The following is a 13,948-nucleotide window of genomic DNA, read 5'->3' on the forward strand; positions in this document are numbered from 1 at the left end:
AAAAGCGCTTTTTTGGGGCCAAGATCTTGCACATTGCCCCAAAACGCTCATATTTGGGGCTCCGTAATCTTGCATGGGTCATGAGACTCACACGGGAGCATGACCAGGCAGGCTCTCATCCCAGTTTTGGGACTTGTTGGAGAGTGTGAATGGCCACAGAGCCAGGCCTCTCCCTACCCCAATTCAGGGATGGAGAACCTGCAGGCATCCAGATGTTGTGGGTCTTCAGCTGCCATCAGCCCCAGCCAGCATGACCAATGGGCGGGGATGGTGGGAGCTGCCATTTGACAAGATCTGAAGTGCCACAAGTTCCCCACCACTGCAATACAGTGGTACCTCGGTTTACAAACACAATCGGTTCCGGAAGTCTGTACTTAACCTGAAGCGTACAGTGGTACCTCTACTTACGAATTTAATGCGTTCCGAGCACACATTTGTAAGTCAAAAAAATTGTAAGCATTGGGAGAAAAAATCCATAAGTCGAAGCAACCCTATCTAAAAATTCGTAAGTAGAAAAAATCCTATCTAAACCGCATCCAAGATGGCGGATGGAGCTCCATTTGTAAGTAGAAAAATTTGTAAGTAGAGTTATTTGTAAGTAGAGGTATCACTGTACTTAACCTGAAGCGAACTTTCCCATTGAAAGTAATGGAAAGTGGATTAATCTGTTCCAAACGGTCTGTGGAGTACTTAAACTGAAGCGTACTTAACCTGAAGCGAACTTTCCTATTGAAAGTAATGGAAAGTGGTTTAATCCGTTCCAGACAGGTCTGCGGAGTACTTAAACTGAAAATACTCAAACCGAGATGTACTTAAACTGAGGTATGACTGTAACTTAATGTCAGACATGGGAGTTTTAGGCATATACATTATTCACAGTAGATGTTGCATGAAATAAAATGTGCCCTGGAGGTCTGAGGCTGCTGGCCTTTCAACCCACAGGCCATGGGGCACTGTGAAAAATCCAGAGGCATGGCAAGTTCAATTCAGTTCATGTTTAAAGCTGAATTTTGTCGGAATTGTACCTTCTGAAACAATATGCGGTCTGGAATACAGTGGTACCTCAGGTTACAGGCGCTTCAGGTTACAGACCCCACTAACCCGGAAGTAGTACCTTGGGTTAAGAACTTTGCTTCAGGATAAGAACAGAAATCACACAGCGGCGGCAGCGGGAGGCCCCATTAGCTAAAGTGGTACCTCAGGTTAAGAACAGTTTCAGGTTAAGAACGGACCTCCGGAACAAATTAAGTTCTTAAACAGAGGTACCACTGTACACCCAGCCTTCAGAATTCACACTTATCTGAATTCTGTAATGCAGTTTCCCAACCTGACAATGTTTACAGAGGTGCATAAGAATGAAAATATTAGTGAACATTATCAACAACAATATGTTAGCAGAAACGGTTTGCAAAAATGTGAATGCTGTTCAAAACTGCACACCGAAAGTTGCTTATTAGCGGGGGAAAGCACATAAAAATGCTAGAAGAATTTTCAAGAGGAATTTTTTAAATTTAAAAAAATGCAGAAATGTAAAAAAATTAGTAAAAATTAGAACCAAAATCGGCAGATCCTTCCGCCCCTCGTAGCAGCCGTGATTTGGTGTTTCTCCTCCCTGCCCCCAACCCATCTCACCTCTTCGTTGTACTTGCCCACGTAGGAGTAGATCTCTGAGAGGGAGCTCATTGTGTTGAATTCATTCATGTGCATGCGGGATTGCTCAGCCAGGTAGGCGTTCATGTCCTGGTCGCTGATAGCTGGCATCTTGCCGATATCTGAGTAGTACCTGGTGAGGATCAGAGAGGCCGTTTAAGTGTTGTGCTGGAGTGATTTCTACCAACAAGCCAATTCCAATTGGCAAGAACTAGAGACGGGGCCTTCTTAGTGCTGGCCCCATGACCGTGGAATTCATTCCCAGGGGAAATCTGCCAAACCCCCTTTTCAGGTGCACTCTGCAGACCTCTTGTTTTGAAAATGCTTTTTTAAAAAACCTTGCTTTAGTGAACGATTGTTTTCAGTGGCTGCCACTACAGGGGAATTGCTTACTATACTTGGTTCTCGAATATAATCTGTTCTGGAAGTCCGTTCGACTCCCAAAACTGTTAGAAAACCGAGGCACGGCTTCCTATTGGTTTCAGGAGCTTCCTGCACTCGAGCAGAAGCCACATTGGACGTTTGGCTTCCAAAAAATGTTTGAAAACCGGAACACCTACTTTTGGATTTTCGGCGTTCGGGAGTGAAAACGTATGAGTACCAAGGCGTTTGAGAACCAAGGTACGACTGTACTGAGTTTGCATTCCGTTTTAACTGCACGTATGTCAACCAAATTCCACTGCTATAGTGCTGGTTCAGTATTTCAAGTCGCTTTGCAAAGGCTTGTTGTTTTGAAACGTAGTTGTGAATTCTAAAAATATTAATAAATGAAAATAAAGGACAGATGTACATACTGCAGACTCTGCTACACTGTGACCTGGTAATTTTGAGACTGAGGTGAGTGGTGGGGGCAGAACTCTGAAAGCAAGCAATCCAGCCATCCTTCCGCAATTGCATTTCCAGGGCCGTCTTAAGCATATCTGGCGCCCTGGCGCTGTGGTGCGAATATCCCTCCGGCGCCCCCACAGCCCCGTTTCCCAGCGCCCGCAGCGCGGCGCCCCCCTGGCGCCCTGCGCCACCCAGCCTTGCCATAGGGCCGGCCCTGTGCATTTCTGTTCTTCTTTTGGGGTCTCTGTGAAGGCAGTGCCTGGTTGAAGTTGGTAGGGCCACACCCCATTTAAGCTAATAGACCACCCACCACTGCCGACTGGACTTCAGACTCCAGCAATGCGGGTTCTCCTTCCTGGAGAGCATGTGTTGAGGTGGGGGCCAGCAAACTACCCCCTTTGCAGCTGGGGCGGGATTGTTTGGATTACCGCTGTGGTGATTGAACCACAGGTTGTTGCTGGGGTAAAAGACATGTTGCCATTATTTGATTGACAGCCCTGGGGTATAAATAGGCAAGCACGTGTTCAGATCCCCCACTTTGTCTGCGCACTTCGGATCTCCCTCCCTCCCTCCCTATTTTTAGGCTTCTGTGTTGACCTTGCTGTGCCTGTCATGGGATCGTCCGCATTGATGCGGGGGCCCAGTAGGAATTTTTCCATTTGGCTGGTGCCATTTGGTTTTTGCCTGCTGCATAGCAAATTGTCACAACTTGTAAGGTTGGTGGTTAGGCATTGGTTAGTTTGTTGGTAATGGAGGGGTCTTGTTGACTGTGGCTACCCCTCCAGTTGGTAAGGAACCCAGGGCCTTGCAAGAGCCCCTGGGAGCCTGAGGGGAGAGGGGAGGGTCAGACACACCCGACCCCCTGTCTCTCCCTAGAGGGTTTTTCCTCTGACTGACTTAGATGTCAGTTCTGTCCATAGGGGACAGTTGGTGGGACCAATGCCTACACAACCACTCACATATTTTGTATTTTAATAACGTTGTGGCCAAATTCGTGCCAAAAACCCAAAACAAAATTCAGTTATTTGAGGGGGTGGTCAGGGGACCTCAACAGGCAATTAACACCAGGGCCTCTGAATCTGAAAACGCCACCATCCAGATCTAGGGCTCAGAAATGGTTTCTTAGAGCCCAAACTGGGCCTGCCACAGTCCCCTATGCAGTGCAAAATGTTTGTGTACGGCAAGAGGCTGTCACTTTAAGGCGGTTGCTATTTTGGATGCCCTCCCTCCCTCCCTCCGTCCCCTCCACCCCCACCCCCAAAGTATGGCAGGCCTTCGAGGACAAGATTTGCAGAAGGTAATCAGTCACTGTCACCGGCAGCTGTGCTCCGCTGTCAACTGGTTAATTAGGCTGCGTCATTTACATTTTTAATTTCTTCAATTTGACATTTCGTGCGCATGCACACACACACACCCCACACACAGTGGTGCGCGCACACACATGCCCGGAAAAGGCCCCTAACGCCAGCGCCGCCGCGATTTTGTAATTAGGGGAAACGGAGAAGGAGCCAAAATAGCTGACAGGTGCCTCGCCGATGGCGCCGCAGCCACCTGCTGAGTTCAGCAACCAAATCTCCTGGGGCAGAAGAGGGAAGGAAAGCGGGTGCCAGCATTGCAGAGAGCGGGGATGCAGGCAGGGCAAGGGAGACCTCTTTAATCTGGGCTGCCGCAGGAAAGGGAAGATGGAGCTGGAGGGAGAGGGAAACCAAGTTCTGGGGGACCGACTGGAGTTAAGAGCAGCAGTGGCTGGTGTGGTTAAGAGCATCCTATATGGGACAGGCTTCCTCAATCTCAGCCCTCCAGGTGTTTTGAGACTACAATTCCCATCATCCCTGACACTGGTCCAGTTAGCTAGGGATCATGGGAGTTGTAGGCCAAAACATCTGGAGGGCCGAGGTTGGGGAAGCCTGTACTAGGACCTGGGAGAGGCCAGGGTTCAGATAATCCCCACTCAGCCGAGAAGCTCATTAGGTAATCTTGGAGAGAGAAGAAGAAGAAGAAGAAGAAGAAGAAGAAGAAGAAGAAGAAGAAGAAGAAGAAGAAGAAGAAGAAGAAGAAGAAGAAGAAGAAGAAGAAGAAGAAGAAGAAGAAGAAGAAGAAGAAGAAGAAGAGTAGTTTGGATTTGATATCCTGCTTTATCACTACCCGAAGGAGTCTCAAAGCGGCTAGCATTCTCCTTTCCCTTCCTCCTCCACAACAAACACTCTGTGAGGTGAGTAAGGCTGAGAGACTTCAAAGAAGTGTGACTAGCCCAGCAGCTGCATGTGGAGGAGCGGAGATGTGAACCCGGTTCCCCAGATTACGGGTCTAGTGCTCTTAACCATTACACCACACTCGCCCTCACCCTAACCTATCTCACAGGTTCAGATAGGTAGCTGTGTTGGTCTGACGCATTTGAAATATGTAAAAAAATAGTCCAGTAGCACCTTAGAGACCAACTAAGTTAGTTCTTGGTATAAGCTTATACCAAGAACAAACTTAGTTGGTCTCAGACATCACCTTGCCAACAAAGGTCCGTATAGTTAAAGCTATGGTTTTCCCAGTAGTGATGTATGGAAGTGAGAGCTGGACCATAAAGAAGGCTGATCGCCGAAGGATTGATGCTTTTGAATTATGGTGCTGGAGGAGACTCTTGAGAGTCCCATGGACTGCAAGAAGATCAGACCTATCCATTCTGAAAGAAATCAGCCCTGAGTGCTCACTGGAAGGACAGATCCTGAAGCTGAGGCTCCAGTACTTTGGCCACCTCATGAGAAGAGAAGACTCCCTGGAAAAGGCCCTGATGTTGGGAAAGATGGAGGGCACTTGGAGAAGGGGATGACAGAGGATGAGATGGTTGGACAGTGTTCTCGAAGCTATGAACATGAGTTTGACCAAACTGCGGGAGGCAGTGCAAGACAGGAGTGCCTGGCTTGCTCTGGTCCATGGGGTCACAAAGAGTCAGACACGACTAAACGACTAAACGACTAAACAACAACAACAACAAGGTGCTACTGGACATTTATTATTATTATTATATATATTTCTATCTCACAGGGTGCTGTTCTGGGGGTTAAATGTGTGTGTGTGTGGACTGTGTATGCCGCCTTGAGCCTCTGGGAAGGAAAGGCAGCATACCAATGAAGCAAATGACAAGGCGGCTGGCCCATCCATGAAGGAGACTGTTGAGAGATCGTGCCATAAAGCAGAAGCTGCATGTTCCTTGAATGTAGCTGAGACCTGGACACGGAGGCTGAAGGAACACCAAATAGTTCCCTGCAGCTTCACTTCTTGTGGTGAGGGAACCATCAGAAGGCCCTCAGAGCTGGACTTAAGTGCCTGTGCCGAACAATGGGGGTAGGGATGCTCCTTCAGGTAAGTAAAAAGGTAAAGGACCCAGGACGGTTAAGTCCAGTCAAAGGCTACTATGGGGTTGTGGCGCTCATCTCGGTCATTTCAGGCCAAGGGAGCCGCCGTTTGTCCACAGACAGCTTTCCGGGTCATGTGGCCAGCAGGACTAAACTGCTTCTGGCGCAATGCAACACCGTGACACAAACCAGATCGCATGGAAATGCCATTTACCTTCCCGCCACAGTGGTGCCTATTTATCTACTTGCACTGGCATGCTTTCAAACGGCTACGTTGGCTGGAGCTGGGACAGAGCAACGGGAGCTCACCCTGTCGTGGGGATTTGAACCGCCAACCTTCCAATCAGCAAGCCCAAGAGCCTCAGTGGTTTAGATCACAGCGTCACCCGTGCTCCTTCAGGGTCTACTAATATTATGAGAGAGTGAGGAAAAACGTCTCCCTGTCTACATTTCTCCACACTATGCATGATCTGATACATCCTCCTTACTTGTCATTATTTTTGAAACAAACTAAAAAGTCCCAAATATTTCAGCCTTTCTTGGTAGGGGAATTTTTCCAGCCCCTTGATCTGTGCCGATGGTGTGGAATTGGACGATGAATCAAATCCAGCTCTCATCTCCAGCCCTGCCTGCTGGACGTCGTTCCCTCTGACTGGTCATGCTAACAGAGGGCACCATTCGTGTTTGCCTAGTCAGCCCCCGAATTGCCCTGACCCAACTGCATGAGCACTGCTGTCGATGCCCACGGATGCCAACATAGACATTTTGTGTCGGGCAGAGAACCAAAGGGCCTTGTCAAGATCCAGCCCCGCAGGGAGAAATTGGGCACATGCCCAGAACGAATCCCCTCACCGTCGCCCGACAGCTGTGCCCGGCAGTGCCTGAATGACGGCAGCCAAGGAGAAAGAAGCTGAGACCACAGGTGCCAACGAAACAACAGGGCATCCATTTGAGCTCAGTCCCACTTTCCTCTTGAGTTTGCTGAAGTTTTCCAGCTGCTCATCAAGCAGACGAGTGGGTGAGAATGAACTTAGCGCATGCCGGAAAATGAACCCAAGAGCAGCTGGTGTGTGTAGTTCTAGGCAATGGGGAGATGGATTTATAGTTCCCGAAAGGAGTCTGCAGAAAGGCAGTCACGCTCTTTATAAATATTTCATGCGTGCCCTACCGCAAAGTTGAAGAGGAGAGCGGGCGCTGGGATTACATTCGGCGAAAAGCAAAAAGAGACAATGACACGCTTTTGCTGGGGGAGAAATGATGGAGCACATGTTGGGGCAGTGGTTCCCAAAGTTGGCAGTACCCACCTCTGGGGTGGGTGCGATTACCTAGGGGGTGTTAGGAGGCAAGGGGTGGCAGGGGGCTGGTTCTGGAGGTGCAAATGGCTAGATTGAGTTCATCAGCTTTGCTGAATTAATTCAGCTAAATAGTTCCAATCAGATTTCGAATAAAAGGGCAATTAATTGTTACGGTTTTTGATTTCGTTGTTTTGTCATCTTCCCTAGTGGGCCATGCAAACTGCTCTTCTGAGTGATGCTTGGGATAGCAAAGCCCTGTTATCTTCATGGTGAAGGGAAAAAGCTGGACTCACATAAGAGGAAGGATTTATATCCCACTTCTGACACCCGCCATCAAGCACTGTAGCTCATCATGCTAATCATTGGGCTCACCGATACCTCCATTGTCTTGACCCTCTTTTGCCCCATATTCCCCTTGGCTCCCTCCTCTGGCCCCACCCTTCCAGCTGGGTTTCTGTCTCCACCCCATCTCCTGACTGCTTCCCCCAGGTCCTGAGGCCTGCCCTGTTCTCCCTGCTTACTCTCAACCCAGTCCCACGCTAACCCCAGAAAACCAGCCACGTTCTGGAGGGGAAGGGGAGGGCACAATGCGCCAAATGCTCTCTCGTGGGGTCAGCGAACCTGAGGTTAATCCGAGGTGCAATGATTACTCATTGATTATGGTTAATTTCTGACCTGTCAAGTGATCATGTGTCAGGGACTGACTGGATGCGGAGGAGGGAAGGTTTGGACCCAGGGTATTGTTGGTGGGACCCCGGGGAGAGATTGGAGGGAGAAGACTGGGAAGAGGGGATGGCTGCTGAAAGGGCAACAGGGTTTAGTGAGCAGGAAGAGCCTGTGGCAGAGAGCAGTACAGACTCTGAGGCTGAAGCGGGTGTGTGTGTGTGTGTCAAGGAACTGCTGAATAATCCATGAAGTCTCCCTTCCCCCCTAGTCTCTGTGAACTTGCAGAGTAATGAGTAGAGCAGAACAGAAGTCAGAGGTGTACAGGCACAGTTTGAGACTGCTTCGGAAAAATCCAGGAGAGGAGGAGCCTTAGGGGGGTTGGAAAGCAGAGACTTTCAGTCCCAGTAATTGCTGCATAGGGGCAAGATCTACTGGGAAGAGTTACGAAAGCCACTAGGAAGAGTTGTATGAATAAAGAGTTAACTTCACTGTCAACAGAGATCTGCTTCCTTTATCACCGAATCCATCCTTGACATCCTGTGCAAAAGAGTAGCGATTCAGAGCCCAGGCTACGAGCCATTTAAAGGCGCCTGCAGCGAGCCCTCGCAGAGGTGTGCTGCATCTTACGGTAGATGGGACTCCTGCATTGCAGGGGGTCGGACCAGATGGACCAGTTCTGTGATTCTATGTCAGAGTCTGGCACCCCCCGTCAGCTTTGCTCCCCGTTCTCGTCGCCTCTTCCCCTGTCACAGCCCAGGTGCTCCTGTGTGGCTGGGTGACAGCCAGACAGAGGCAGCACTTGTGAAGCACTCCAGATATCAGGTCTGAATGCTGTGCGGGACGGAATGACAGTTTAATTTGCAGAGCTATGGCTCTTGGTGCCTGTTCCCTGTCGGAGGAGCGGAGACACCTCTATTACGCCAGACCTGTCACCCATCTGTGGAGAAGGAGGGGCTAGGGAAAGTGCTGGTGGATCTGACAGATCCAGAGTCTGCTTTTGTCTAATTGACTCTCCCTGCTTCTCTCTGGCTCCTGAAGGCCTGGTAAACTGCAGTCAAAGACCTCCAGCAGACCTGGTTGGTGCATGCGCAGTTCTGCACACTTGCGTATAATACCCCAGCATCCTGAAGGAGGCAGCAAACTATCCAAAGGAACCCTTAACTCCACCTCAAACACGCACTTCTGCATCTAACCCTCTTTTCTCAAAGGCCTTTTCTCTCTTCCTGGCTGTTCTGACACCTGTCCAGTTTGAGATTTGGATCTGAGTTCAAATCTGTCACAGTAAATCACACAGTCAAAGTTGGAGTTAACTCTTGATTAGCAAGAACACAATCTTCCTGAGTTTCAGGTCTAATGATCGCAGCAGCTCATTCCCTGCACGTCTTACTCCACGAAATCAGTCCCCAAGACTAAATGTCCCCACTTCCCCCTGGTCATCTATGCCTCCTCCTCTCCAGGCCTCCTTCCAAGCAATTGAAGACTGCACCTGTGTGCCTGCCTTTGCTCCTCCCACTTCACGCCTCTCCTGGTGCTGGAAGATAGAGGGGTGCTTGTTCCAGTAGGAGCGGGAGACACCCATGACCCTTCACCATCCAGACTCATCTCTGCCCCTTAATCTCCCTCCTCTCCCTCGCCTGATTCAGCTTCTGCCTCTGATTCTCGACTTATCTCTGCCGCAGACTTCCAACTGTTTGTAACATTAGTTTTTTCTATGTTCTTAGCTGTTCTTATTTTTAACTGTAAGCCACCTCGAGTCCCTCTCAGGGAAAAAGGTGGGATATCACCACCACCATCACAATGACTTGGTTAACTGTATCACTGCAATTGCATACAGAGGAAGGGAAAGAGGAAATGCCCTACTTCCTAGAAATGGGGGAAAGCCATTAATGATACCATGAAGTTCTGATGCATTCTAGGAAGCTGTTTTTTCCAGCAGATATTCCAAGAAGCTATGGGTTAGCAGTGGTGGGACGGGATCGGGGGTGGTGTTGTTGTCTTGCCTTGGTTTACACTCTCTTTCTGCCAGGGGTGCCAACTTGAATAAAATATTTTTGGGGCCCAAGCAAGCCCCGCCCCGCACAACCGATCACGTGATTGTTTCATCACATGTCTGTATTTACATTCCAACACTGTTGGAAGTCATGGGAGCGGATGTTGTTTTTACACTGTTCCGTTCTGTTGTGCTTTCGTATTCTCTTCTCTCCAAGGAAGAAGAGAGGGAGAGCCATGTTTTCCTTTGTCCAGTTTTGCACATAAATAAAGTACCTTAGTACTCACACCTCAAGTCTAGCTCTGCTGTTGTTGACTCTGCTTAGTCAATGTGTGCTCACATCTTCAAGACATGAGTCGTTGGGGAAGAAGATTGGTGGATCTCCTGAGCAGCACACAGAAGAGAATAACGGGCTGGCACGTATATAAGTCATTTTGCCAGATCCCTGACAGCATGCATCACCATTTGAATGGGAATGCCCATCAACTTTGTAGGGGCCCAACCCCTCAAATATTTTATTTTGGGGGCCGAAGCCCCCACAGCCCCTAGGAGTTGGCTCCTATGCTCTCCACAGTCATTGTAAGACAGGCAAACTAATGCTAGTGTACTGGAAGAAGCAAAGATCACCAGTGTTGAAGCAATGATTCTTCAACATCAACTTCGTTGGACTGGTCATGTTGTGCGGATGCCTTATCCTCTTCCAAAGCAACTACTCTATTCTGAACTTAAAAATGGAAAGTGTAATGCTGGTGGTCAACAAAAGAGGTTTAAAGACTCCCTTAAGGCAAATCTTTAAAAAAATGTAGTACGTATAAACACCAACAACTGGGAAACACTGGCCTGCGAGCGCTCCAATTGGAGAAAAAGCCTTTACCAAAGGTGTCATGGGCTTTGAAGATGCTCAGACTTAGGACGAAAGGGAGAAACATACTAAGAGGAAGGCACGCTTGGCAAATCCACACCGTGATCAACTCCCACCCAGAAACCTATGTCCTCACTGTGGGACATATGACGTGTGGATCCAGAATTGGCCTCCACAGTCACTTACGGACTCTCTGTTAAGACCGTGTTCATGGAAGACAATCTTACTCAGCTATGAGTGAACCACCCTAGAAGAATGCCGAAGAAGAAGAAGAAGAAGAAGAAGAAGAAGAAGAAGAAGAAGAAGAAGAAGAAGAAGAAGAAGAAGAAGACAGTCATTTGTCAGTTCGTCAAAAGGCAGAAGAGCACCTGCATTAGTGATCATCTCATTTTAGCTCTGCCGTCTTCTAGGGTGGTTTCACTTTTTGCTGTTGCATGGAGCTCATTATCCTGTGGAATGACTTTACTGTTGCTGCTGGTGCTCGGGATGCCTGCTCATTAATAATCATTTAGCGTATGAAAAGCTTGTAATGAGTCCATGTGTTGCAGGCAGCAGACGCAATTAAGGGGAACGACATAATTATGCAACCACCTCCACCTGCTCAGGTGCGGAGAGGCGTGGACCTTCCTTTGGCACCAGAGGCTCATGGGAGGCATTAGGCCAGAGGGTCTTCCCCTTCCGCCATGATGTAGCACAAAGGTTTGCCAAGGTGGGATTGGGCTTATCCACCAGTTGGCATGCAAGTGGAAAAAGAGGATGAGGGAGGGTGCCAAACTACCTAGGTGGTATTAGCTATTCCAACCAGAGGTGTGTTCCCTCGCACCCATATCTCTATCAAGCCAGATTGGTCTGACTTCAGAGAGAAGAACCTAAGGTTCAAGTCAAACGAATGGCAAGGGCTAATTGGAGTAATTAAATATTCCCTAACAGACGGGCCTGGCTTCAGATAAAATGGAAGTCGCTTGCATTCCCAGGATCAAGGTAACTGATCATATGTCAAGAATGCATATGTCAATAATGCTTTGATGGTGTTTCCTGCTCGGCAGGGGGTTGGACTGGATGGCCCTTGTGGTCTCTTCCAACTCTACGATTCTATGATTCTATGATGTTAGAGGCATGGAAGAAAGAATCTGCTTCTTGGAGAGAGAGAGAGAGAGAGAGAGAGAGAGAGAGAGAGAGAGAGAGAGAGAGAGAGAGAGAGAGAGAGAGAGAGAGAGACTCATGCATTGTCTGTCAGTAGGCAAGACCAGGGCACTTTTAGAAGAAATGATGCACACTTGCTCCCAAAGCAGATGTTTCTGATATTTGAACTCCTCCTTTCTTCCCTCTTCATATGGAATTGTAAGCATCTCACTTTATTTGAATATTGCTTTATATACGCTCTCAGAACAGAGTCCCCTTTTCTTCCTAACTAGATGTTTTCCCCTGCAATGTCCCCTCTATTCTCCACCTTTCTTGAGATACGGTAAATCCTTGCCCCTTCTCCTCTGGCCCATGACAATCTGTTCATGCATCTCATCTCACATATTCTTTTCCTTCATAGCCTTTTTCAACCTTTTTTTTTTTTTGCAAGACATAGACAATTGCTTTCTTGTTTCTGCTTACTTTGTATTTTTCTAAGTTATTTGCAGTTGCGTTTTTGACATTATCGTTACAGCTGTAAATCACTGCCTGGAAAGTAGCAGGCACATTTTTTTTATTATAAATAAATTTTTAAAATCTTATATCTTAGATTGCACAAACTCTAATCTGGAAGAATGAAACAAAGGAATATGCCACCTCATATTAAGTCAGGACATTGGTCCAGTTAACTCAATATTATCTACACCAGGTAGATGTGGCACACGGATGGCGCTGTGGTCTAAACCACTGATCCTCTTGGGCTTGCCGTTTGGAAGGTCAGCAGTTCGAATCCCTGTGACATGGTGAGCTCTCATTGCTCTGTCCCAGCTCCTGCCAACCTAGCAATTTGAAAGCACACCAGTGCAAGTAGATAGATAGGTACTGCTGCGACTGGAAGGTAAACGGCATTTCCATGCGCTCTGGTTTGCGTCACGGTGTTCCGTTGCACCAGAAGTGGTTAAGTCATGCTTAAGTCACGCCAGCTCCCTTGGCCTGAAAGCGAGATGAGCACCGCAACCCCATAGTTGCCTTTGACAGGACTTAACCATCCAGGAGTCCTTGATCTTCACCTTTACACCAGGTATCATCAACTTTTTTCAGTCCCAGGAGCCACTTTTTACTCCAGCATGCAATTGGGCACTCATTTCTATAGCTTTCCTCATATATTTGCATGGTGGTGGTGCTCCTGTTGCGACCCACCTTGGATCTGATTGCGACCCGCCATTTGAAGACCAGTGGATTACACTGACAGGCAGAGGCTCTCTGGGGTTTGAGGAAGAGCTCTCTCCCAACCATAGTTGGAGTTGCCTGGGACTGAACCTGCAGCCTTCCATATGGAAAGTCACTGAGCTACAGCTCTATCCTGATGCACATGCCTATTCTGGAGAGGCAATGTATCTGCAACAGCAAACGCTAGGAATCCTTTCTGGAGCTCATGTGTCTTCTCTGGAATATGGAGATGACTCTCAAGATGCTCCTTACATAGTAGGTAAGAGAGTTTGGAAGATGGGATTAAGGCCTCTTCTGATTCCGTGCTACATTTGGGCTTTACCGACCGGAAGAAGAAAAGCTCCCGTGGGGCCAATGGGAGCTTTCCTGCCTAAACGGAATGGAAGCGTAGGGGTGATTTTTGTCAAGATCACAATGCAGAGGACTTAGCTGCCAAGTATCCCATTTTTCGCAGGAAACCCCCAGATTTTAATCTGTTTCCCGCTGTTCTCCCGAATGGAGAAAAATCCCGGAAATCCCCCGGATTTCCTACCTGCCAGGGAGCCTCCATTTTGGGTGCCGCTCTTCCCATGTGTGGGCACCGGAAATCAGGTAGAGTGGCACCGGAAGTCGCTTCTACCCATGCCCAATGGTCACCACCAAGATGGGCGCCGCCATGCGGCCACCACCAAGATGGCCACTGGACATGCATAGAAGCGACTTCCGGTGCCACTCTGCCCGATTTCCGGTGCCCACACATGGGAAGAGCGGCCCCGGAAGTTGCTTCTACGCAACTTCCGGTGTCACACCACTACTGATCCCGCATTTTTCAGTGGGAGGCTTGGCAGGTATGGCAGAGGGAGGATCTCAACCTCTCTTTCCCATGTGCTGATAGTTCGAATGAAAAAAAAATCCCTACACCTGTAATTAAGTATTTTTAAAAACCAATGACGTGATTGTAGGTAACGCAGTTGGCATC

The 13,948-nt window shown here is 48.4% G+C and overlaps 1 protein-coding gene across 3 annotated transcripts in view; it reads right to left on the reverse strand.

Annotated features, from left to right (window-relative positions):
• Window positions 1-13,948, reverse strand: part of LOC118091530 (plexin-A4) — a 274,608-nt gene that overhangs the window by 7,336 nt on the left and 253,324 nt on the right. For all 3 annotated transcript variants that reach the window (XM_088676445.1, XM_088676446.1, XM_088676447.1), the window contains one exon: window positions 1,633-1,783. In XM_088676445.1, coding sequence (XP_088532571.1) covers window positions 1,633-1,783 — 151 coding nt within the window. The remainder of the gene's footprint in view (window positions 1-1,632; window positions 1,784-13,948) is intronic.

The sequence above is a fragment of the Zootoca vivipara genome, chromosome 9 (assembly GCF_965207765.1).
Source record: "Zootoca vivipara chromosome 9, rZooViv2.hap1.1, whole genome shotgun sequence".
NCBI classification, from domain to species: domain Eukaryota; kingdom Metazoa; phylum Chordata; class Lepidosauria; order Squamata; family Lacertidae; genus Zootoca; species Zootoca vivipara.